The sequence below is a fragment of the Aspergillus pseudonomiae genome, assembly GCF_009193645.1.
Source record: "Aspergillus pseudonomiae strain CBS 119388 unplaced genomic scaffold BDV37scaffold_85, whole genome shotgun sequence".
NCBI lineage: Eukaryota > Fungi > Ascomycota > Eurotiomycetes > Eurotiales > Aspergillaceae > Aspergillus > Aspergillus pseudonomiae.
In genome coordinates this window covers 1-24,362 of record NW_022476077.1, presented here as the reverse complement: position 1 = coordinate 24,362, position 24,362 = coordinate 1, and the positions used below count along the sequence as shown (strand labels likewise).

General features: G+C 49.3%; 12 protein-coding genes and 1 non-coding gene across 13 annotated transcripts; 4 read left to right on the top strand and 9 right to left on the bottom strand.

Moving 5' to 3' along the window:
• Window positions 1-123: 123 nt before the first annotated feature.
• Window positions 124-2,814, top strand: BDV37DRAFT_215011 (glycoside hydrolase family 47 protein). Its single transcript, XM_032080067.1, has 3 exons — window positions 124-883; window positions 942-1,568; window positions 1,631-2,814. Exons 1-3 carry the CDS (start codon window positions 391-393, stop codon window positions 2,644-2,646), a joined length of 2,136 nt encoding a protein of 711 aa, XP_031937341.1. The 5' UTR covers window positions 124-390; the 3' UTR covers window positions 2,647-2,814.
• On the bottom strand, window positions 2,815-4,713 carry BDV37DRAFT_213968 (M20 family metallopeptidase). The gene has a single exon (XM_032080063.1). The coding sequence runs from the start codon at window positions 4,272-4,274 to the stop codon at window positions 2,982-2,984; it is 1,293 nt and encodes a 430-aa protein (XP_031937340.1). The 5' UTR covers window positions 4,275-4,713; the 3' UTR covers window positions 2,815-2,981.
• Window positions 4,438-5,119, bottom strand: BDV37DRAFT_213974 (uncharacterized protein). Its single transcript, XM_032080064.1, has one exon. It carries the CDS (start codon window positions 4,949-4,951, stop codon window positions 4,601-4,603), a length of 351 nt encoding a protein of 116 aa, XP_031937339.1. The 5' UTR covers window positions 4,952-5,119; the 3' UTR covers window positions 4,438-4,600.
• Window positions 5,120-7,102: 1,983 nt separating this feature from the next.
• BDV37DRAFT_213730 (uncharacterized protein) lies at window positions 7,103-8,980 on the top strand. Its single transcript, XM_032080058.1, has 2 exons — window positions 7,103-7,544; window positions 7,628-8,980. Exons 1-2 carry the CDS (start codon window positions 7,247-7,249, stop codon window positions 8,821-8,823), a joined length of 1,494 nt encoding a protein of 497 aa, XP_031937338.1. The 5' UTR covers window positions 7,103-7,246; the 3' UTR covers window positions 8,824-8,980.
• BDV37DRAFT_297197 (putative DNA 3'-phosphatase Tpp1) lies at window positions 8,981-11,812 on the bottom strand (the record flags this gene model as incomplete). Its single annotated transcript, XM_032090279.1, has 9 exons — window positions 8,981-9,800; window positions 10,017-10,162; window positions 10,335-10,395; window positions 10,529-10,668; window positions 10,747-10,874; window positions 10,925-11,230; window positions 11,322-11,434; window positions 11,491-11,648; window positions 11,725-11,812. 9 exons carry the CDS (start codon window positions 11,810-11,812, stop codon window positions 9,636-9,638), a joined length of 1,305 nt encoding a protein of 434 aa, XP_031937337.1. The 3' UTR covers window positions 8,981-9,635.
• A 294-nt stretch (window positions 11,813-12,106) lies between these two features.
• Window positions 12,107-13,626, bottom strand: BDV37DRAFT_213760 (mediator of RNA polymerase II transcription subunit 18). The gene is made up of 2 exons (XM_032080060.1): window positions 12,921-13,626; window positions 12,107-12,858 (listed from the first exon to the last, which is right to left on the bottom strand). Exons 1-2 carry the CDS (start codon window positions 13,421-13,423, stop codon window positions 12,537-12,539), a joined length of 825 nt encoding a protein of 274 aa, XP_031937336.1. The 5' UTR covers window positions 13,424-13,626; the 3' UTR covers window positions 12,107-12,536.
• A 1,196-nt stretch (window positions 13,627-14,822) lies between these two features.
• On the top strand, window positions 14,823-15,259 carry BDV37DRAFT_286989 (alpha-ketoglutarate dehydrogenase subunit KGD4; the record flags this gene model as incomplete). Its single annotated transcript, XM_032088033.1, has 2 exons — window positions 14,823-14,898; window positions 14,973-15,259. The coding sequence occupies 2 exons, from the start codon at window positions 14,823-14,825 to the stop codon at window positions 15,257-15,259; spliced, it is 363 nt and encodes a 120-aa protein (XP_031937335.1).
• Window positions 15,260-15,914: 655 nt separating this feature from the next.
• Window positions 15,915-18,341, top strand: BDV37DRAFT_213739 (RUS1 family protein). The gene is made up of 7 exons (XM_032080059.1): window positions 15,915-16,214; window positions 16,446-16,555; window positions 16,628-16,640; window positions 16,772-16,835; window positions 16,909-17,249; window positions 17,304-17,348; window positions 17,401-18,341. Exons 1-7 carry the CDS (start codon window positions 16,056-16,058, stop codon window positions 18,199-18,201), a joined length of 1,533 nt encoding a protein of 510 aa, XP_031937334.1. The 5' UTR covers window positions 15,915-16,055; the 3' UTR covers window positions 18,202-18,341.
• Window positions 18,342-18,493: 152 nt separating this feature from the next.
• On the bottom strand, window positions 18,494-18,565 carry BDV37DRAFT_t191. The gene has a single exon. It is a non-coding gene; the product is annotated as a tRNA-Gln (tRNA).
• A 648-nt stretch (window positions 18,566-19,213) lies between these two features.
• Window positions 19,214-20,896, bottom strand: BDV37DRAFT_213725 (regulator of G-protein signaling domain-containing protein). The gene has a single exon (XM_032080057.1). It carries the CDS (start codon window positions 20,608-20,610, stop codon window positions 19,525-19,527), a length of 1,086 nt encoding a protein of 361 aa, XP_031937333.1. The 5' UTR covers window positions 20,611-20,896; the 3' UTR covers window positions 19,214-19,524.
• BDV37DRAFT_213695 (uncharacterized protein) lies at window positions 20,706-21,736 on the bottom strand. Its single transcript, XM_032080056.1, has one exon. The coding sequence runs from the start codon at window positions 21,483-21,485 to the stop codon at window positions 20,802-20,804; it is 684 nt and encodes a 227-aa protein (XP_031937332.1). The 5' UTR covers window positions 21,486-21,736; the 3' UTR covers window positions 20,706-20,801.
• A 395-nt stretch (window positions 21,737-22,131) lies between these two features.
• BDV37DRAFT_258678 (uncharacterized protein) lies at window positions 22,132-23,117 on the bottom strand. The gene has a single exon (XM_032083075.1). It carries the CDS (start codon window positions 22,426-22,428, stop codon window positions 22,204-22,206), a length of 225 nt encoding a protein of 74 aa, XP_031937331.1. The 5' UTR covers window positions 22,429-23,117; the 3' UTR covers window positions 22,132-22,203.
• A 398-nt stretch (window positions 23,118-23,515) lies between these two features.
• On the bottom strand, window positions 23,516-24,339 carry BDV37DRAFT_258676 (uncharacterized protein). Its single transcript, XM_032083074.1, has one exon. The coding sequence runs from the start codon at window positions 24,040-24,042 to the stop codon at window positions 23,818-23,820; it is 225 nt and encodes a 74-aa protein (XP_031937330.1). The 5' UTR covers window positions 24,043-24,339; the 3' UTR covers window positions 23,516-23,817.
• Between the last annotated feature and the right edge of the window lie 23 nt (window positions 24,340-24,362).

The window sequence follows — 24,362 nt, the reverse complement described above, 5'->3', positions numbered from 1 at the left end:
TACAAAACGGGTTGCAACAGGCAATCGAGTACAACGCTGCACGCTTGGTTAGTTGTTGACACCTAGCTTCAACCTGTCATTATTACTCTGCTCATCTGCCGTGTGAACCATGGTTGTAAGCAATATTTCTAACGTTTACCTCCCTCATTCATGTAGGGATTATTTCCCCCCCGTGACCAATTTTGCCTTTAGATAGTTGTACCTCTTCATTCAAGAGTTGACACCAATCGGTGGACAGAGGGAATAAACAATCATTGCTCCACGAAGTTGGAGAGCACGCTAGCGCCTATGCCGATTGACTGTTCACTTCCTTCGCCATAGCGAGTGGGCTCCGCAAAGGCCACCTATATCCTACACGACTTAGAACAAGTGACACAAAGGCCCACGGCTATGTCCTTCCACTACCCTCCCAGAAACCCGTCGCTGTCTCCCCAGCCTCCCCTCGAGAATAACTCCTGGCGTACGAGTCGCAGCCCGGGACCAAAGCTAGGCGGATACGGACTTTCGCAGTCCGCTGGGGTGTCTAACAATCTATCCACTTTCTTTGGTGACGGTCGTACCCTTCCCATGTACAAAGATAAGCCGTACTTTGCGCCTCGGCGCACGGGCCCAAAAGTTAGGCAGAGGAGAGTTCTCTACGGCGGACTTTGTCTATTCTTTCTAGTTTCGCTGTGGTATTTTATGTCTGGTAACTGGGCCAGTTCTGAGATAAAGACGCCAGAGTCGAAGGAAGGAGAAAAGCTCTGGGATTGGGTGCAGAGCTTAGACAAGGAACCAGCCTACAATGGTGAAGAACTCAAGGGTATCGACTGGGCATCCAGGCGAGAGAAAGTCAGGGATGCATTTATCGTTAGCTGGGATGACTACGCGAAGAATGGGTGGGGTATGTTTTAAGATGTCGCTCCCTATGCAGCCAATAACGATATACTAATGTTGGGCAGGGCTGGACCAATATCGTCCAGTTGCTAAGGATGGCAAAAACATGGTCGAAGGTGGGCTGGGCTGGATAATCGTTGACGCGCTTGACACGATGATAATGATGAACCTCACTTCACGGGTCCAGCATGCCCGTGACTGGATTCATCATTCGCTACAATACAATCAGGACCATGATGTTAGCACCTTTGAAACAACCATTCGCATGTTAGGCGGTCTCTTGTCCGCACATTACCTTTCCACCACCTATACAGATCTGGCTCCAGTCTCGGGCGATGAGGACTTGTATATCGAGAAGGCAACCGACCTCGCAGAGCGGCTATCAGGAGCGTTCGAGTCAAACTCTGGGGTACCGTACGCCAGCATCAATCTCAAAACATCGCAGGGGATACCGGCACACTCGGATAATGGCGCTTCTTCTACAGCCGAAGCGACGACTGTGCAGCTCGAGTTCAAGTATTTAGCCAAATTGACCGGGGAAGCAGAATACTGGCGGATGGCGGAGAACGTGATGAAAGTGGTGGATGGGTCGAAAATGGAAGATGGTCTAGTTCCCATCTATATCTACCCAGACACTGGCAAATTCAGAGGGAACAACATCCGCCTCGGTAGTAGAGGTGATTCCTACTATGGTATAGTATTCTCTGAGAATTGCTCTGTCATTGCCCGATAACTGACACACCTCCTACACCAGAATATCTCATCAAGCAGTATCTCCAAACATCGGAACAGGAGCCGGTCTACAAGGAGATGTGGGATGAAGCGCTAATTGGTATCCGCAAGCACTTGATTGCGTATACGAAGCGCGCCCAGTTGACGATTTTGGGAGAACGGCCCGAGGGCCTAGAGGGAAAACTCTCGCCCAAAATGGATCACCTTGTTTGCTTCTTACCCGGAACGATTGCGCTCGGCGCAACCGGGGGAATACCGCTATCGCAAGCGAAAAAGTCTCCCAATTGGAGTCAGCGGCATGACGAAGAGATTCTCCTCGCCAAAGAGCTCATGAAGACGTGCTGGGCGACCTACCTCGCTACAAAGACAGGTCTTGCGGCTGAAATCACCTACTTTAAAATGGACAATCCCCCAGTCATGATGCAAGATATGTACCCAGAGTCCACTCTATTCACCGGCAACCGAAAATCTCAACAAGAAGACCTTCCTCTGAAGTCCAAGCCGCTCTACCCGTTAGACGATAAAACACTCAAATGGGAAGACGACCTCGACATCCACATGCAAGACCGACACAACCTCCAACGTCCCGAGACCCTCGAGTCTCTCTTCTACATGTACCGAATCACCGGCGATGAAACCTATCGTCACTTGGGGTGGGAGATGTTTAAGTCATTCATCCGACACACCGCTATCGTCGGACATGACAACCATCACTCCGATCCCATATCAGATAAGCCTGCCGAACCAAGCCGGTCGCGAATCATTAGCTTCACCTCCCTAAACAACGTCAATGTCATCCCGCCCACCCGCAGAGACAACATGGAGAGTTTCTGGATGGCAGAAACCCTCAAGTACTTCTATCTACTCTTCTCAGATCGCGACTTCATTCCACTCGAGGAGAACGTCTTCAACACTGAGGCGCACCCATTCCCCCGGTTCAAGTTAGGGGGAGAGCTGAAGACGGGATGGGAGCGAAAGGGTAATGAAGCTGAATCGGTGCCGCAGTCAGCACCGCAGGAGCAGGAGCAAGCTCCCTGAGAGGGATGCAAATTTCACTGTTTTATATGTAGCTATTTGGGTACTATTTGGGATAGTCTTTGGTTGGAGCACTTTAGCGTTGGATTGGTATGCTTTATACCTTGAACTGATATTCTCCTCTATATCTCTGGCTATTGGGCCTAATGCTTGTATCTTTGACTAATAGATAAGATTCCTTGGGGATAAAAAATCTTAATAGTGTCCGTCGTTGATAGACTTCGTGAGACAATCATATTTCGATCTAGAGCAACCGGGGCATATCTGCTCTGACTCTAAGGCTACTTCTATATGAGATGCATGGGTATATAACATCGCACGCGGACAGAGGACCAAGCTTATTGACGCTGCAAAGCCGCCTCGATCAACTTCCGATATCCGCGAACAGCCTCCTGCAGATCCCCAACAGTTATAGCTTCATTATCACCATGCGCAACATGGATACTGCCGGGGCCATACAGGTAGCGACGGACGGGGCCGTCCTCACGCTCGTGGATCTGCAGGTTCGGCACATCCGTGCCGTAGTTTACCGTCGTGACGTTGAATCCTTCGACGTCCGTATCCAGGTCCTGAGGGGGGTATCCTTCGGTGCGGGTGCTGAAATCCGCATACACATCGGGGTTACCATCCGTGGCATCGCGCACGGCCCGTCCGACGATATCCCGTGCCTCATCAGGGGTGCCCGCGGCTAGACGCACGGCGACGTCAGCGCGGGCAGTGGCAGGGACGACGTTGGCAGCAACGCCGGCATTGACTCTGCCGATGTTGACGGTTGTGTTGCCGTACTTCGGGCTGGAAGGGAGACCGCCCTTGTCGGCGGGGATGTTGCCCAGCTGGTCGACGCGGGAGAGGGCCGGGAGGACGGCGGAGATGGCACTGCGTCCGAGCCAGGGGTATCCGGAGTGGGCAGCGTGGCCGTTGGCGACTATTTCGAAGCCCAGCATGCCCTTGTGGCCGGAGACGAGGGCGAGCTCGGTGGGTTCACCGAAGATGACAGTGTGGAAGGAGGAGGGAGCTGGGTTGAGTGGAGACTCCGAGAATGCTCTCATGCCATCTCCGCCGGTTTCTTCGCCGACAACGAAAAGTAGACCCAAGGGTGCACTGGGATTTTGTTCAAGGACGTCAAGAGCAGCGAAGACTTGGGCTGCGACGCTGCCTTTGGCGTCGACGGAGCCGCGACCAGAGATGCGGATCGTAGACGGGTCATTGTCCGTTGTCGAGTCGGTGTGCAAGGAGTACGGGATAAACGGTGGGACAGTGTCAATGTGGCTGGTAATGAGAACTTCCGGGGTATTGGAAGATGGGTAGGCAAAGATGTTGAAGCGCTCTTGGTTTTCCGTTTGGGAAGACGAAATTACTACCTGCTTAATGACGGTGAAGTTGCGGGTGCGGAGAAAATCGGCGATGAACTCCCCGACATTGTGCTCGTTGCTAGAGATAGATTCAATCTGCACAATATCTCTGTGGAAAGATAGGAAGGGCGAGGCATTGATCACTTCCTCAGCGGAATTGAACGTCCCTGTTGATGGTGACGATGTTGTTGGCACACCCAAAGGTGACTGTGGAAATGCGGGGTGCGGAGAAGCCGCCGTGAGGGCAGCACTCAGCAAAAGCGAGTAGACGGACTTCATGGGGGACGACTTTGGGCAGGCGGAATATTGTCTGTCCAGTAAATATGATTACTTGAATGATATTGACTGAAAAGTGGGACAATGACGATGCTATCTCGAGTCCTACGTAAATGGCGCAGGGAATTGGAGTTCCTTTCCGAGGGTCCAATGCATGTCACGTGCGGCCGGAGAGTTTATATACGAACTTGGCGGATTGATTCCTGTTTGGGCGATAGCAAGGGACCACTACTGGTACTAAACTCCGTACAGTTAGCCGTCAACACGGCCATTTCATATTGCGCAATCGTGACCGAATACGGTCAACCAACGCCAGTTGACTGAGGAGTCTATGCCTCGTCCCTACTACAAAGTTCTGTACGACCAACACGGTAGATCAAATATGCTTCATCAATTGCCGAACGCAAGAGGATCAGTACTCCGTATACACAGACAATTGTCGATAAATCGAGTTGATGTATCCACGGACTCGGCTGGGCAGTGATTACCAAGCTCACTGATCTAGGTTTGTCATGCAAAAGCGTCCCATGCCCGAGTTCGGGGAATCGGCTTTCTAGAAAGCTGACACCAGTTGCCAAGCACGTTGGAACCAAAGACCGCCCCCAGCTGGAACTCGCCCGGGCGAATATTCTTTCTGTCTTTATTAGGGTTTGGAAAAAATCCTCGGGTTGGTTTCTCATTCCGGCAACCCCAGTCAGTCAGCCATGAGGACTGAACCAGATTTTGAAGGTTCCCTTCTGCTGGCTCCGACCATGTGGGCTTGACGTCGGCATCAAGGGCCTCTCAGCGCGATGCGTCACCAAGCAAACCAGACTTCTCGACTGATAGTGCTAGACACGATTACCTGAGAGGGCAGGTGTGGAGGACATTCTCCATCTTAGGGTCCAGTGATACTCTATTCGACACCTTGGTTATGGTCCGCCTCCATCCAATGGAGGGGGTAACAGACGTTGAAAAGTACGTGCATACAGGATACCCTGGGTAACGAAGACTAGATTATTGGAGCTGGCAGAAACATGAACGTACATATATACTCCGTACGTTATGCATCGTTATCCTGTCTGAGAGATGGGAGCGCCTTTGTCCAACCACCCTGGCTTCGGGACTTGGCCGATGGAACTGATAGGTCATGGTACTTTCGTCCCAGGCAGAATGACGATGACGGTCGCACGGCGTTAGAAGGAATCCACCAGCCCGCTGGAGCTATGTCAATCCGATGGGGTCCTGTGCTCGACCAGTCCAGGTCCGTCGGAGTCTAGACAACGGCCTTTGTTCGTCTTTTACCCTACACAGTACAATTAGCTCGTCACTGGGTCCCCCTCTTCGCTGGAATTTTTTTGGGGGGCAATGACGGTGGGAAGCCGTTGGATCTCGCGGGTAGACGGGAATCGGTTCCTGTCTCTAAAGTATAATTTTCCTTCTTTGATCAAATCTAAACTTTTTACTTTTTTGTTCCTCTGATCTGAGATCGTAGTGGCTATATACCGCATCTTTTATCCGGTCGAAAACCAGAGAACAAGAGAAGGAAAAAGTAAGAAGGGTAAAAAAACAAAAGTAGAGGAGAACCGTGGCAAGGTCGTGAACGGAACCACTGAACGCCCACGGAACTGGACGGAGCCAACTCAACTGGGCGAATTTTTGACGATCCTCCATATCTCTCGAAAAACAACATGCTTGCCTGCGGTTGGGGGCCTGTCAGATTGGTAAAGAAGTTCAAAAACATTAAAAATCAAAAATCAAAAATCCAAAAGATAAGAGAAAAAGAAGCAATGATCCTTGACTGTGACAGGGACTAAAAAAACAGAAGGTGAGGGGACGAATGTGAGAGAAACGAAAACCGAAGAAAAAAGAATGAAATTAAATAAAACATTAAAAAAAAAAAAAAAAAAAAGACCCCCAAGTGTTGGATATCAAAAGTTGCTCCCTCTCAGATTTTTCATTGGCTAATCGAAGGAGATTCGCCTCTGAACAGGGTTTGTGATTTGATAGCTATTCTTGTCGTCTGAGGAGAGCATTCAATGAAGAATTCGAGATTCCTTCAACATCGTTGTCCCATTTGGATTTTTATACCTTCTCTCATCTCTGCCTCGGGTGACCTCTTGTGTTGCCCTCTCTTTTCTCCTCTTTTCTCGTGCCATTTCCAACAAACCTTTTCTTCTCTCCGCTCGTCCCAAAGGTTCCAAAAAGGTTGCTGGCTTGACTTGCTGTTTTAGGACAATCGCCTCTCTGGAATTCGATTCTTTGATCCGTAACCCTCGCTCGATTGACTCACGGCCCGTCGATTCCGTGGCTTCCCTTACCTCTACAACCTTGAGATCGTTGTTGCATCCCTCAGCTTCCAACCAGATTGATTGCAGCGCGCACTGAGCTGTCAAGTGCCTTTTGGCTTTGGGCCTCACGAACACCCCGCCAGCTGTTCGCGCGGCATCCACTGGCGTGCTCCACGTCGTTCATCTTGTCTGCCCTACCGCCTGCGATTGTCCTTCCCCGGCCAGTCAGCCTGCCTGACTGTTGATTCTTTTCTTGCGCTTACCAGTTCGTTTGAAGCGCATATTCTACCTGACTCAAGCCCTGGGTCTTTCACTTCGGGCGTCTGTTCTGAATCCTTTCTGGATATCGATTCACCGCCACGCCACGTTTTTATATTTTTTTTTTTCCCACCGGCTTGTAAACAATCAAGAGTCATCTTGTTTACGCTTTGATCCACTCAGCTGTGATCTCTCTGTCAACCTCTTTTTTTTTTCCCCTTTTTTTCCCTTCCTGCTGCCTGAAATCTCAATAGGAGAAAAACGTATTGGAAAAAAAAAATCAGTGGACAATGCGTCTTCTTCCTAATTGAACTCGAACCCTCTCCCCTCCCTGCGTTTCGCATCGCCTCTCCTCACGTCCACTCTCTGCACGTGAAAAGGCAGCCTCACTATTCTGGTTTCCAAACCCTCTTCTACAAGAACACGTCCTTTCTAAAATCGTGCACCATGTTGAAACTTTCCCAACTGATAGACACCAAAGGGCGGGATGGTGCCGAAGTCATGATAGAATCCTACCGACAACCACCGCAGTCACCGTTGACAACCACCTCGTCGACGCCGGTCTCTCCCGCCGTCTCTCTCTTCTCTGCCAAAGGACATACTCGCTTTTCGAGCTCTGTGTCCTCTTTGGTCTCTTCCCCGGGCCATAGTAGCTCGATGGAGATTACGTCCAGGAATCCCTTGACAGGAGTAAAGGAAGAGCCCTGTGGGGCCCCAGCTAGGGATCTCGAGGAAGATTATTTCCGTATGTTGTTACCCTTGCTCCCAGCCCCCCGTTGTCGAGTCTTTTCTCCGATTGTACTTATACAATTGTATTGACCAACATAGAACACTTCGATCAAGATCTGTCCGAGTTTGAGGGCACGTACTTTGCTTCAGTCGATTACTCGGATGAGTACAATCTCACGGATGCCGGCATGGACATCCTCCATTCACCCAAAAAGAGACGCTCAGATAGTGTCTCCGCCAAAGGTCTGTCGCGGATCGGTTCACGCATATCGACTATCTCGAACCGTTGGAAGTCTAGACAGGGCTCCGATGGTTTTGATGCGTTGGATGCCTTCTCAATGAGGTCTCGCACCAATTCTGCATCCTCTATCCTTGCTGGTCCTACTATCGTTCCCGTCAGTCGAGTCAATTCCGTTACCGTGCCACCTTCACCCGCCAGGACGATCTTTGAGGAGCGGCTCAGCGAGTCCGGCGCCCTACCCATTGATATCGCAAAAGCAAATCGTCACAGCCAGGACAATGATGACGCGAGCCCTAAAGCGACCACCCCCCTGCTACCTCCGTTCATGGGCGACCAGCCAACGTATCCAGTGACATCTCGAGTTCACTCCCCTTTGCAATCACCATCCGTGGCAGACATGTCGGAGGATGCTTTTGACGGTGCAGCATCCCGGGATTCGCGGCTGGCCAGCCTACCATCGCCTCCGCTGTCTACCAGGCCGTCCATCTCGTCATTCAATCGCCCACGCGCGAGCACGGTCCGACCGGCGTCGGTGGATGCACCTCCCTATCTTTTATCGGACCCGAACGACGAGTGGGCGAACAAGCTTGGCCACGCCAATTTTACGATTCAACCGGAGCCGTACGTGCCCGAGGTGTACGATCTCGAATCTTTTCGTCAATTACGCGCCCAGTGGGATTTGGCGCAATGCAACTTCACCAAGCACCTCGTTCGAACGGGCGAGCATTACGGGATCACATCGACGATTTACAAGTTGACAGAGGAGAAGTGGCATTGTATCAATAATGAATGGAAGCATCACCACGAGATGATGCTCTCCCAACTAGAGGCCACAGAAGGACATCGTCTACACCTCACTGGGTCTCAGTGCGACCCGTGCGAGCAGATCAAGCTTCCACGTCTCCATGATGAGAAATTTCCCGAGCTAGGTGATGGAGAGATTGTCGGGCCCATGAAGATTGCCCCAGCCACGAGCGGGTCCGGGCTCTGTCGGAGTCAGTCGTTGAAACGCAATTTCTTCAGATTCTTCCAGGATCTGATGTCACGATCTTAGAACCCTTGGCCTGTCTAGTCCTAGGGACCCAACTACCTTGATGACTATAGAATTACCGCGAGAGGCATCGATGTACAACATCTAATGACTTTTACGCCTCTCGAATGATTGATTAAGCGTGTGACGAATAATGCCTTTCCTTCCTTTCCGGTTTACTGTGATCCGATAATGACAACTGACGACCTGCGTCTGCGACTACTGACTCGCAGTGCGCAATGCCTTCCTTAGTATGACTGTCTTTTCCTTTGTTTTTCTATTTATGGAGTCTCCGGAGGCCGCCTTACAGGCGCGTGTAATGGTTCCAGGGTTTACTGTTATGGTGTCTTTGTTCTCTGCCCTATCAGCAATATTCCTTGCATGAGTATTGGGAAAGCCACCTGGTCAATCGGCATAAAACCAGGAGGTTGGGAGAGAGCAGGAGGGAGCTCTGGAGGGGATGCCACCGGCGTTTTGGCCACATCATTCCTTAATATACCCCGAGACATGTTTGATTGAGTTCGCGTCCATTGTATCGCATGGAAAAGTTCGTGTCAAAAGCATTCCTGATCTATGCGTCACATGTATATAATAATACGCACTATACCCAGCATCTTCATACAGATATGACTAATGTGGGAACACTTTAATTTGGAAGTGATTACAGAAAGCATCTCACAGTAGGTATAGCTAGAACTTGTTTGGCGTAAGTATATAGATATGACGTATAATGGCCCGGAAAGTCACTCGCATGAATCTCATGCAACATTAAGATGCCCAGCGATCCGCACACCAGGGTCTTAATAAGTCCAACGAAGTCCGGATACAACCTGAGTTTAAACCCAGTACTGCCTCCAGATGTTCTTCGATTCTTCATCACCGCGGAAGCGGAAGTCGACGCGAACTATATCCTTGAAGCCCTCCGCCATCGTCGGCTCCTTGAACCGACGGCCGAAATCCCCGAATGCGATTCCGGGGAGTAGAGTCCTGCTTTCCGGATTCTAATAGATATTCATCCACACATTAGCCAGCCAGTATGGAGGGGTATAACTGTATGTATAGAGGGTACACATATTGTCAAGATCCAAAGGTCTAGCCAGGCGTTTCGGCGAGAGAGAGATATTGAGAACGCATGATGCTGTACCCCTATATGTCGGGTCTGTGTAACTTCGGATCTTGGGGAAATAGGGTACAAGGGTGGTAGGACAAGTACATACCAAGGACTTGTTTGCAGCGCGGACAGCATTATTGTGTCGACAGAGAGTTGAGGATGCAGAAAAATATACGCAGCGAATGGGAATACTGAATTCCTTTGCGACTTCGATCCAGTGGGATCTTGTTTCTGGGTCTGCGTTCGTATTGTCTAATAAAGAAGTTTGCGTCTCCTCCCGAAGGAGGAGCAATCAGATGGTTAGTTGTCTGAGTTTCATATTGGTGCTCATTGTGGCTGAGGCTTTTATTGTGGTTTAGGGATAGAAGACAAACGGCGGGGTTGTTGTAGAGAATTGAGAAACGAATGCAAGGAGTTCACATACCAACTACCACGGACCTTCTGGCCGCAAGGTGTTCCTTGGCAACTTTAATACATTTAGGGCGCTGGCCAGGTCTTGTTAGCATTCCTTTTTCTTGATCGTTTCTTGCTGCCCCTGCATGAGCGACGCTCCGCTCCGGGATCCTGTAACAATGCATTGACGACAAAACGTGTGGCGTGGTCGGATTGCCAACGTACCGTCTTCAAAATGTCCTGGTTCACCCGTTCATATCCCAATGGCTCGAGATAATCCCAGTAGAAAGTCGACTTGCCCGCGCCGGGACTGCCGCAGAAAATCACTAGTTCGAGAGCGCTTTGACGGGAGAAAGGGGGTGAAACTGTCGGCGATATGTTATTTTCTTAAGCCGTAGGCAACATCGTAACAGATGCAGGCTAGACTCTGCACTTCGACTTACCGTCATCGGTCTGGTCAGATTGCAAATATAGAGACGGGTCGAATGATTCCACGAGCGGCTCCGGCGCGGCGTTGAGAAAAAACTCCTCTGGTGTTTTAAATGGAACCCCGGCGTTTACAGCAAAACCACTGGAGAGTAATGTCAGATTAAGCTATGACCGCTGGTGAGGGTTGCCTACCGATCTACCTGGGAATGGTCATTTGGCCGTCCCGCGGCATCCCCAACATAAATCGATTTTGATAGATCCACGCCGTTCACGTCGAAATCATAGTCATCTAGGAACTCCTTCCACATCCCGATTCTTGGTTTTCGGTAACTATCGTCTAGCGTAGCTGCATAAACACTGAGAGGAATGTCTAGCTGTTTCATGACAGCAGAGGCCCTCTCTTTGAAGTTGGTGAGACTTTTTGAATCGGAACGTCCTCCTTTCATATCCTTCTGTAGGCTGATCTTCTTCTGATTCGATATGATGATGACATAGTAACTGATGAGCGAAATGTCAGTTCGCACCTGTTTAACCAAGGCGTCCCCAAGTAGTGAACACCACGTAGCGATCGACTGAAGACCCCACATACCCATCTGCGCTCAACTCCTTAAGTCTAGAGGGAACCGTATCATGCCACCACTTCCAGTCTGAGGAGTTCTTGGGAAATGTGTTGCCAGAAGCCGTCGAGACTAACGTTGAGTCCTACGGCACGTCAGTCTCCCACATCGTCCATATGCTCCCGGCGAATGCATCCCCACCAAATCAAAGGCGGCAACCTTTGGCTTCTCTGTAGTCTGTGTATGGTCTGATTTCTTCGCATATTTGCCGACAACGAGACTGTTGTTCACGATGCGCCAGGTGATTTGTTCGGGCTTCTTTTGAGATGTAGGGGTGAAGAATGAGGACACCGATTGTTCTGTAGGATCAGTTAGTATAAAAAGCATATATAAGAACGAATATAGCTCTGGTAAGGTATTCAAGCGTTTGCGTACTAGTCAGTGTGGATTCAATCTTTCTCTTTACCGGGGGTGGGGAGATAGCCCCAGTTGTAGACGCTGGCCGTTTGACCGAGCCGGCCATTCTGGTGAATTGCAATCTCGAAATAATTTTGGCGAGTTATCAAGGGCCAGGTTATGACGTTATGGTTGATGAAGACATAAATGAGCCAAGATACAAAGTTACTTCCATCACTAAACACGCGGGCAACGCGCGTTAGGTTCACGAAGTCACATGCTCCAGATTAGTAGATGGATCCCTTTCCCTATTTAGTTAACCACCTCTATATACCTACTAGTCCGATATGATACTGTCACAGATATACTCATCATAACCTAAGGATGGAGCATATCATCACGGTCCACAGTGTAGAGCTAGCTTACACTTGTGTTGAGAGCTCGGTCCTAGTGTTTTGACCATTGGAATGCATGTATGCGTCGTATTTTCCGGTCCCAGCGTTGATCTTCACGGAAGACATACTTTGTACGAAGACAATGTGTATACTCCTAGTGAATTTGTGAAGCGAGGCGTATAGCATTCTGCACATCCCCCTTCATACTCCGCCCGCAAGCGAATCGGTGCTGCCCTCCTGGGCAACACCAACACCGATCATTAAAATCATGCGAATCGTACCTTGGATGCGACATGATTTAACAAGTATGCAGCTCCCTAATGCAACATGGGGCGCCCGAAGGGCCAAGTCGGAATACACAGGGGTTTGTAATTTGCATTAAGGGATTTATCTACGGAAGCGCTGCCCGGGGTATATATTAAGCAAACCTAAGAATCAAAAAGGACGTCTATCCGATTACTTCGCTCGTGTGTCCAAGGAAAGTCGATCCGCCTGTTCCAGCCGGACGGCCGACTTCAGCTGTTCACGGAGTCCAAATAGATGCTGCGATGCGGTCTTCATCATCTCTTGGTTACCTCCATCCTGGACAGCAATAGAGGCCTGCAAGACATAGCTTCCGGTTTTTTCCAGCGGAGACATCTGCTGAAACGGAGGTAACTGTCGCCGCGGTTCATGTGATTCAGGGCTGTCTGCAGGATAATGCAGAACTCGATGTAGGTAGATGACGATATCATTCAAAATAAAGACATCCCCCTCTACCACGTACTCCGTGACAAAGCTGGCCGGGTAATCAGTAAACGTAATCAATCATACCACTGGCTGGATCCATAGTATACTGACCTATAACCCCAGGCGTTCATCGGGGTGGTGATATCCCCCTTGGGCAAGCTAGCGCTGGCCATCAGCCGGGTGGTAACGGCGGAGCGAGTCCCCGCCTCGGGGATATCTCTAAATTCCAGCTTCCAGGGTTGATTCTCATAATTGTAGGAACGGTGCTCAAATTTTCCACCAGAATCAGTTCCCGACATGGGCGCATCAGGATCACCAGATGACGACGCAGCGGAAGATTGGGCACCAAAGTCGGTCTCGGAAACAGGCCCGACCACTTGTGTATAGAACATGCCACCGTTCAGCATCTTATTCAGACGCTGCATTTCATTGCCTTGCAAGTCTTGACTGGCACCCACACGGGTATTGATCAGCCCTGGTTTCCGATAGGCCTTGAAGATCAGACGCCTCTCTAAGCGGTGACGGGGTTGCATGGCCGTCAACCCGGCCAGCTGTTGTAGCAGCTCATGGTGCTGGTGCGCGGGGACCGAGGCGAAGAGCAGTAGCTCATGCATAATCACAAGAGGGAAATCAACAGTCGAGACCACCGCCCGAATCGGAGTTAAAATCGTAGGTTTGGGAGAGCTCCGCCAGTGAGGTGGTCGGAGTGGTGAGCAGCCGAGAGGGTCAGAGCGGGCGAACCCGGAATTGGAATTGGCCCAAGCTTCCCACTTTTTCCGAGAGGGACACACAATTCGTAATGGATATTTCCTTTTACCTTTTCTTTCCCATTTAGGTGAGAGGCAATACCAATCAATACGATCCCGTGTAATTTATGGTATCTCCGATCATGGAGGGTCAAAGTCTTGGTACCCTTTTGTTTGGGTATTCAAAGGGGAAAGGAATCCCGTGAGGAGAACAAAAGGACGTCAAGTTGGAGAAGACGAGAATGAAACCGAAAACGGCTTATTTTAGTTAGGACTAGTTAACAGGGTAAATTGGTAGCTGCAAGGCTCTTTCTTTTTTTTCTCGGGGTGCGGGGAACGAGTTCCGAGAGTCAGAGATAAATAATCGAGGAATGTGGTCTGATGAGGGGAAGAGGAGGCGCAAATGCACCGCTGATGGTGCAGGGTTCATGAGGAGTTGCATAAGCTTAGGCCACTGAGTACCTGTCAGGGACGCAAAAACGGCTTCACCGGGATGGCGGCTTGGGAAAAGATCGGACCCGAGAGGCAATAGTATTCTGGGGAAGGAAGGTTATCAATGACCGACGATTGCATGATTTGAGCCCATCGCCGAATGATCTTCTGTCATTGGAAAGTCATCCCACCGAGTTTAGTTTGGGGAAGGAAACCCTGAGTGGAACGCATTCTGTCGGCAATCGAGGTATGTATGGATGTACCACCTATGTACGTCGATAGTAAGGACCGTACTCCGTACCCGTACTAGTAGGTACACGAGGGACGGCAGTGGTATATGGAGGGTGCCACCTATCATCGGTATTCTTCAGGTAACTCCGAGTAAATTACCATACGACCTACTAATTTCCTACAGTAATCCTTCTCCGGGCCACCCACCGAGGAGCTTATCAATTGCACCCGCGCTCCAGTACGACGCTAATTCTGCCCTCGCTTCCGCTCCGACGCCGAACGCTCTCCCAAGCCTTTTTCTACTCCTCCCTACTTTGTCCTCCCACTTTCCTCTTCTCTTTTTCTCCTCACCCTCGCGTCCAGTCTTCCAGTCTTTCGACCACTGTATATAATACTCTCGTTGCATCTCCGAGACCCTCTCGAAGACAATCCCAGGAGACTGTCAAAATTCGATTAACCTCAAACGTCACAACTTTAATAATTACCTACCTTGGTCGCGTCGGGCAATAGCGGAACCCCCCAATTCTCGCGCAATCTCTTCGCCTCAACCAAAAATTCTTCCTTCTGAACAATTTTAATCTCTCTCTTACACCATATCTTCAAAATGCACGCCACTGCTGCTCTCCGCTCCGCTGCCCGGACTCCTCTGATTCGCTTCCTTGGCCGTCGCTCTGTGCCTCGTATGTGCCTCAATTCCCTTCCCGAACTGCGGGTAAAAAGAGCCATTGGATCCCAACTAACCCATTTCATCCAGAAGCTATTGACCACGCTCCTCGTCCTCACCCCGCCTCTCCTACAGGCGCCCTCCCTGACTCTTTCGCTGCGTACCGTGTTAAGGCCCAGCAGCACGGTCCTCTGAGCCGCGGCTCGTTCGTTGAGGGCTCGATCGGCCGTAGCTCGGGTTCCGCCTTGGGCCCCATTCAGCCCAAGCAGGGAGAATACTTCGACCGTGCTGAGCTTCCTCCTCGATTCCAGCGTCTTCCATGGAGCGAGGCTGAGATTGAAGCCGTCGAGACTGGTGGTGCCAGTCTCTTCGCTTAAGCCCTCATTTGCGTATATGAATGAGGGATGATTCAATGAAGACGATCACAACGATAAAAGTGAGATGATTGGGGTACTCGCTTGTTTGGAGGGTCACTGTTGAACGGAGACACGACGCAAGTAGCTCTCCGATGTCTTCGATGCGATGCGAAGAACATCCGGATAGCCCGTGGGGCTGGGTTATTCTCACGTCGTCGTAGACCCTAACATTATTAGTCAGCAGGGGTTGGGAGCTTTGCACCTGATGGGTCCAGGAGAATCTTCATCGGGGAAGTCTCTGGCCGGCCCCTGCTGCTTTTCTGTGATATCATTTATTCGTACCATGGCGCTGGTGGTTGTTCTTCCTTAGCGGTTTTTTGTTTTATATGGGCGTGCTATATGGGGTGTTATCGTCTTGATGTCTGACTGCGGAATGTTCAGCTTTACAAACATTCGTGCATAGATGGTTTCATTTGTTCCTAAGACTTCGGTTCTTAATGGCTTCTTCGGTACCATACGGGGGCTCAAAGAGGACAAGGTGTTGGATGGCTCAATCAATCACAAATTCAATAAATCCAAATTTTCGAAATACTTTCCATTCAATAGACTATGAAAACAGACTAACAGCACGTTTGTTTTGTACGACGGTGGTACGTTTGATTTAAGCATGAGGCCAAAAAAAGATGACTAAGGAGCAACCACGTTTCCTAAATGACATACAAACCTCAACTACTCCATACCACATCCAATCGCGTCGGTTTCTTGTCTTCTTGATATCTGAATATTTCAGTCAAGATCCGGGGGCAAGTGTTAAAACATGGCTTCAGATGCCAACGGCACTGTAACTTTTACTGAAGTGGACGAGGTCAATAACCCTACTGCTACCTACATCTACTGCGGAGCTGGGGATCAGTCGACGCATCTTCCTCATCATGATAAGAACGATAGCAAGACTACAGGGCGACTGGATGTGATAGTATGTTTCTTTTTTATTTCGAATTCCAGACATTTATCTAGACTTTGAATGTATGGGGGATACGAGAGAGCCTCAAGCTCAATGGATATTGACCCCCCTTTCATGAATACTGTCAGCACAATCAGCACTGAGGATCACCATATAACTATATGGCTCCATTGAATTTATTGGGATATCTCATTCTATGTCAACAAAAAATATTTTCTTGGCCACTCAATTGATAACGTATAGCACCCCTCCTCCAAGCCCCAGTCATGGTCTCTGCTCTCTCTCCAAAGCCTCCTGGTCGACGTGTTTCTCCCTGCTGGATATCCCCACAGCGTCAGTGATGATTATGTCCCGTAGGTTATCTCGTGCCCTAATCATTTCCCGCTACGCGACTATAATATGAGCACCGCTGATACAGGTCGCAGGTATCAAATCTTCGTGAGTACTGCATCGTGTCTATACCATACATGATTGCCTCGTAGCCAGCAACGAGTCTGAATTTGTCTTCTCTACGTTGTTTTGTCGCCAAAACAGGGATCATGAGCGTCACTAACTCATCAATACCCAAGGACTCGCTTCAAGCGTTCAGTAGTTCTATTGCTGGCCTCCTATCTTCAAGAGCAGTACTACAAGGTAATGATATTGCTTTTTTTTTGTTTTTTTTTAGCTCAGGGCTACCGCGACTTTATTAACGGCCATTGAACAGGTGTTGGAGTGGGCAATGCGGATGCTTCCCCGACAGCTGCCCTTCTGCTCCACATCCTTCAAGACACATCTGGCCGAATTGCAACCATTCTGTTTGCGCATAGGGTTGGCACTGCCCTGGAGCCAGAATGCAAAATGTACCGCCTTGCAGCCGATGTATTCAATGATGCTGCAATGATTCTGGACTGTCTTTCCCCGATGGTCCCAGCAGGATTTGGTCGGGTGACTGTTCTCAGTACAGCAGGTGTGTTACGAGCTCTGTGTGGCGTCGCAGGAGGAAGCTCCAAGGCGAGTTTGAGTGCGCATTTCTCTCGGTGGGGGAATCTCGCAGAGGTTAACGCCGTACGTTCTGCTCGCTGTGTTTAAGGCTATACCAAGCACTGATCTCCTGCCCAGAAAGACTCCTCACAAGAAACTATCATCTCCCTTATTGGAATGCTGGTAAGATATACTCAAACATTCTCTTTCGCGGTGCCGGGCTGATAAAGCGCAGGTTGGATCATTTGTCGTGTCTCACGTTACGAGCTATACCGCAACCTGGATCTCTCTATTGATGCTTCTTACCATGCATCTGAGTCTCAACTACGCTGCTGTCCGCTCCGTGCAAATGACCAGTCTGAACAGACAACGAGCAAACATCGTCTTCTCAACGCTGCTCGAGTCCGACACGGACCTCGACATTGCGAACTTCCATCCCACCGATCGAGCTCACCCAACCCCCAAGCATAACAGAGCAACACAATGGCAGATACCAACCCCAGCCCAAGTCTCCAAGCAAGAGAGGGTCTTCGAGACGGATGGCATTCTAAGATGGTTCTCTGCCCTATCAACGCAACATAGGGTAGGCACCTGTCGTATCGGAGTCTCACTGGAGCAATTCCTCGCGCCGTCTGCGACACGCACGGGATCCGGTTCCCTCAAAACATCAACGCCCATGTCCCACCTTTCCTCCCTCTTCAGTTCAGAAGACTATCTGTTGTTCCTGCACCGTAACCGCCACTCCTGGGACGCAAGAATCCTCCTGAAAACGAGTAGCACGACCCACTCGCAGCTCAAAGCCTGGATGCACGCGTTACTGGCTGCACGAGTGCTATGCTCATCTGCGGAGAAGAAGCGGACGCAAGACAGCACGGAGGTAGAGTATATCACGTACACAATCTCCGAGACATTGACATTCCTAAACGAGAAGTCTCGTATGGATCAGTACATGTCGGCTCTAACACAGGCAGGATGGGATCTGGACGTTGCTGCATTGGAAACAAGGTCTGGACGGCGGGTTGCTTGTGAGACTTGACTATGACACAAGAGCCGGTAGAAATATATACTCCATCCTTCTTTCTCCATATACCAATTCCCAACATGACACAAAACCATAGTCCATGTACGAGCTAGCCAGGACGCAAAGAACAGACCACAGAAGACGATATGTCTAAATGAAACACTCTACCCGAAACCCAGATAAACACAATCCCACCACTGACGGAATAACCCCAACAAAATTAACACACAACGACATACAGAACAAGAACAAGAGTGACCTGACCGAAAGGAACAAATGAAAAAGAAAATAAAGACAAAAAAGGAAAAGGTCGTGCCCGGGATCGAACCGGGATTACAGGAATCAGAATCCTGGGTGCTAACCATTACACTACACAACCGTTGATTGATGAAGAGGCTTTTCTTATTATAATCTAAACCCATAAGATTAATTTCTAGGACATGCATTCGATGCCTTTATGATCAACAGTGTGCTTCCCCAAGACCTGGAGAATAAAGTTGTGGCTCTTGATCTGTACCTGGTAGCTACTCGGCAGGTGGTTTAAAATAACCCGTTCCATACTTGATGATTACTTGTATCCGTGACTAGAAATATGTATGTTCCATGGAAGTGACTTCTTGGTAGACTTTTAAGGTTGGAAGATTGATATCTCGTGACAGGGATTTGCTTCGATATTGGAATCTGTTTGTGATTTACAGGAGTTGGGCTAGTCCTCATGAATAGTGTCTAGGTGGCTTCGTGTACGTACGATGGAAATAAGTTTGCTCAAAGAACCCATGGGTATCTCTCGTTGAAGGTAAAATGTTAAATCATACATAGAGGGTAGATAATGCAGCCAATCCAATGCAGCCCACAATCATGCCGGACATAACAATAGCAAATATGCGTTAAAATCAAACAAAGGGCGAAAATCCCCAGTCGCCCGAAGGAAGAAGCCAACACAGTAACGCCTCACAAATGACCGCCCATCCGTCTTGGGACCGTATTCTATCTTGTTTTGAAACATAACAAAGAAAATGCTCGCTCACTGCATAATCACTCGAAACGCCTGCTATGACAATGCTCCCAAAATATACTAAAAAAAAAATGCACCATGCATTACACCGTCAACTCATGTCCAAGTCAATGCGAATGAGGCTCAATAACCAAGAGATCAATCATCGGATGCAGTTCACAATATGCAAACCAGGTCGTGTCGTTCTATCACATGTTGAAAGAGAAAAGAGATGATGGGGGTTACTATGACCATTAACCCCGCAGTTTAGATATCGGTCGTAGTGTAGTGCCACAGGCACGGATCAGGTGGAAGAGATGTTGAAATAAGTGACACACGGGAAGTCATTCGTCCATGCCAGACAGTTTGTTGCTCCCCGAGCTCCCGGTATTCGAACGCTTCTTGAAGCCCAATTTCATCCCCATTTTCTTCCATGGGTTATCGGTGCGCTGCTTCGGGCTGTGAGCCAGATGCAGACCGTGGGCATCGCTAGATGGAGGCGTCGTCGGGGGAGTCATCGGTTCGCCGGCGCTCAGGGATTGTAGACTGCCAGAGTCATCCGTCAGACCAGCCGAGCAGTCGCCGCTGCCGCTAGAAGTGTGACTGGAATGCCGGTGGCTGGATTTGCCCATGGAAGTCATGGCACTAAGGGAGAAATTTGAGCGGCCGGAGGAGTAAGTCGGAGATCCAAAATCCTTCGAAGATCGCGGAGACAGTCGCCGTCCCTTCGAGCGGGCGCGCTTCATGGCGTGTTCGTCGAGACTCGGCCCGGAAACCACGGTCACCTCATCCTCCTGCGGAAATAGCGGCTCCCCCAATGGTACAACCTGGGCGCTAGCGGAGTGAGCATTCAGAAAGGGTAGGAAGATTGACTCTTCCATTAATTCGTGAACGAGTTTAACGGCGGCACTGAGGGTCTCGGGTAAAGGGGGAATGGTCGAATTAGCCTGTCGAAGGATATCGTCGCGGACTTCACTGGAGACATTGATCTCGCGGGGAGATCCGGGAATGATGTAGGCCGTTAAAAGTCGCTGCCAAAGCATCCGCAGGTGTTGGCTCTCCGGACAGTCGCTGACGATAGGATATTCACTCAACTGCTGGCTGAGAGTGTCGTACGTTTCCCGGTACCGCTTCGCTTCGAGAGTGAATTCCAACGTTTCCAGGCAATGGTTCTGGGAAAGGTAGGCCATAAAAGCACTGAGGGTGTAAGGAGCGGGTGCCGTGTTTGCGAGCACTTCATCCAATGTTGGACGCATGGGACAAAATGCGCCCGCCGGAACGGTCAGACTCAACGGACGTGAACCAGACGGGTCCATGTCCTCGTCTGACTCACTGTCCGAAGACGATGATGTGGGAGAGAGTTCAGGAGTGGAAGTGGGAGTACTATGCCAGAAGTGGAGAGGAGGGTATAGAGTCTTCTTTTTGAGCATCGCGTACAGCGTGCGAGGTTTTTTGGAACGTTTCAATGTACGTTGAGCCACCCTGATTCCTTCCCAGCCCGGGTTGATGCGAACTTCGGGAAGAGCCCGCGGATTGTTCCTCACGACTTTGCAGGTACTGATAGGGCTTGGGTGTCCCTGGCCGGAAATGACGGGTCAATGGCGAGGGGAGAGGTTTCAGCCTATGTTGACTCAGCGGGAGCAGGCGGTTGCCAATGAGAACCGGCGGGGGCTGGATGTAAGAAGCCGTGGGGACGGGACGTGTAACGAAAGAAGCCGATTCGGGGCGTTCGGAGACAGCGTCGGGAGGGATGAGGAACGCTGGAATTAAAATAGGACCAAGGTAAGTGTGGGGTGGTGGGAGGCGCGAAAGATCTCAGTGAACGAAGGGTGAGATCTGTTATCGAGAGAATGGACTGGTTAGTCGTGTGCCGCAGCCGAGATATGGATGGAACATGTAACGAGTCTTGGGGGAGAGAGTCGAAAATGAAGAAGAAGACAAAAAGACAAAACAGTAAGACACCCAGTGCAGACAAAGAAGGATAATTATGACGACACCAGGGAGAGGAGAGAAAGTAGGGGGAAAAAGAGATATAAAGGGAGGTTGAGTGGTTCTCAAATAATAAGAAACGAGGCAGGCGGGAAGGTGGACGGGGTGATGTGATGCTGCGGATCAGAAGCCCTTCCAGAGAGTTCAGAATCCTGCACGGAAGCGTCGAGCAACCCGGGGGGTGAGTGGTGCGTGTGTGTGTGGGTGTGGTTTGGGCCCACAGGTACAAGACACAGAGAGGGCGAGAAAGAGGGTCCCAGAGTTCCAGACACAGCATCCACGTTGGTCGGTTGAGGAGACGAGCCAAAGGATCCATGCGAACCCACAGGCGTGTATTTCCGCCACAAATCACAGACGACTAACTTCCCGGTCGATCAAGCGCTTGGCCTATCAGGTCGAGGTAGGCGGAGATAGAGAGCCACTCAGATCCCTGGATTTGGCCCGCGCGATGATGCCAATGAGAGAGAGCGAGAGAGAATGTGTGTACGGTCACTAACCTTTGCTGGCTCGGTTTCTGGTTTCCTGCCTGAAAAAGAAGGACGGCAGAAGATAGAGAGGAAAAAGAAAGAGAGACGGAGGGAAAAAATTGTATCGATTGAATATAGATCGATATAAAAGAAAGATCAATGAAGAAGAATTGGGGCCAAAGCAATCAACCGAATGAACGAAGGATTGATGGTACATGCTCCAACAGGGCAGATCACGTCATATCCGCTGTACAGAGATATGCGATATTCTCAGATCGTCTTGTAGGGAAATAGAACGAAAGGCTTCTGAGTCTTGACCCTCTTTCTCTCTCTCTCTCTCTCTTGGAAGTCATGACCCATACAAAAAACAGGATCTGGATACTCTTGTGGTGGGGAATTGTGAAAATGGATCGTGTTCGTCAGTGGAGGATCGAAATTGATCTCCGTCCTGGAAGTCAATCCTGAGAAGGGAAAGTGGACACTGGGAAAAAAAAAAAAAGGAAAATGGAAAAAAAAAAAGGAAAAAAGGTGGATCCCCTTGCGAATCGCAACTTGCAACACAACATCTCATGTCGTAGTTATGGTGATGGTGTAGGGAACATTGAAAAGTGAAAAAATAAAAAAAATAAAAATAAAAATAATAAAGAATAATAAAGAATATAAAAAATCGTTATCGATTCCAAGTGGAGTCTGGCGTCTGTTTCTCAATCTCGTCTCTGGATGTGATGTTTGTCTATCGTTATGCCACACTACGTGCTGCCGAACCTTCCATTCCTTCCAGACATGACACATTCGAGGAATGTGGACTAGAAAAAGAAAGGAAACCCCCTACGAAAGGGGGAAGAAAACTTCCATAATCGGAAAGAAACTCAGGGAAAATAAGGAAATTTTAAAAATAAACAGAAAATGAAAAAAAGTAAAAGAAAAGAGCTCAACTCACCACAACACTGAATCAATGCGACGTTCCGCAACAGAACATTCAAAGGAATTTTCCAGGTAAGGGGGGCAACTCTCTGCAATGCAAAGCGCTTGTAATGACAAAATGCTGCAGGACGAAGGCTATGGAATCGGTAAAGAAATCCCTCGGGCAGGAAGGAAGGAGTGATATATCTCTTTTCGCTGGAGGTCTGCAAGTAGTATGTATGGAGGGATGGGTAAGGATGTTGTGAAAGTCTGCATGCGCCGCGTAGGAATTGATCATACAACCAATTTAATCTCACTATGATACCCAGATCAATTTCCGGGGGGCGGATTCTTCGAAAAGGGAAAATTCAGAATTTCTGGCCCTACAGAGGACTGGAATTGTTGCTTTTGTAGGACGAGCACCTGATGCAAGAGCTTCTGAACTATAATGTTTTAGAATACTGCGCCAATTCCCGTTGTGGCGACAAGCCTCGTGGTGTCTGGACTCGATCTGTTTGATTTTTTGTCCTAATTTAGCACTGGCGGATATTAAAATAAAATGAAAAGGTAGTCAAAAAAAAATAAAAAAAAATAAAAATCCATTCCTCGACTTGTTTTCTATGCATTTGGGTATGAAGGGTTTAATTTCATAATATTGTACATCCAATGGTACGTACCATCCTTCTATGACGGAGGACAGGACAAGCACATCACTGCTGGAGGTATGCACATCTGGACATGGTAACTTCTGAACTAGTACCCTGCCAATAACCCATGGGCCTATGGGCTGCTTAAGTTTAAACACTGCTACCTAGTCTACAATCCATGATCACCTACATCAGCTTTCATCGCGACGTGTTTTCCATTCTCGCGGACACATGGTAGCATGGCGGCGCCTCTTGAAGATTTCCAGCCCTCTGGGACCTCAATCCCGACTCACACATTGTCTTACCCGTGATAAACCTCACCCGAGGGGGGAAAAGTCAAAGGGCTTCTCGAATCCGAAGTCAGGGAACCCGACTCCGTCGTGATGCTCTGAAGGCGCAAGACGGCCTGACGGGTGGTCGTGCAGAGCGGAGCTTCGGTGGTGATTGGACCACCCACGTCAGGATCTGCAGGAATGCCAAGAAGGCAGTGCAGCCATCAACTCCATACGGCAGCCTGGAGGCAAGGGGGTGTTACCTTCAACAGTAGTAGTGCAGCCTGACCCGAAACGCTAACCTGGGTGTGTGTGTGAAAGGAAGTCAAGGAGCTCAGACTTTTTAGCTCTGTTCATTCTCAAACGGCAAGGCGCGTCGTGATGGTGTGGATCTCTCTCCCATCTGCAATGGGTTTTTGTGGAGTGATTGAGGGAGGCCCGAGAAAACAAAAAGTGAGAGGGAAAAATAGTAAAATAAAAAAAATCCTCCTGCCTCTAGTCCCAACCCTGACCACCTCATTCTTGACTAGCTTCAGTGCAAGATTCATTTGCCATTTCCACCCCACCAAATCCCGTCCACTCATCACGTAAGCTCTGGCTCTTTGCTCGACTCCATTCTGGCGTTTGTTTGATGATGGTAGCACCAGTCAGCATCCCTGCCTGCAGTGAGCTACCCCAAAGATTCTGCAAGGAGTGTGCAGATATGCAGAAAACTGTATATGTGTCGCTGTGTGGTTGAGTCGAGAAAGGTAAAGAGAAGGAAAATAGAAGGGAAATTTTTTCCAATTGATTCACCGAGAACGGTAAGTAATGATGAATTTCCTGACCCCCAAGGTTGGATAGATAAATTGCCCAAAGAAAAAGGCAAATGTTAAAAAAAAAAAAAAAAAAAAAAAAAAAAAAA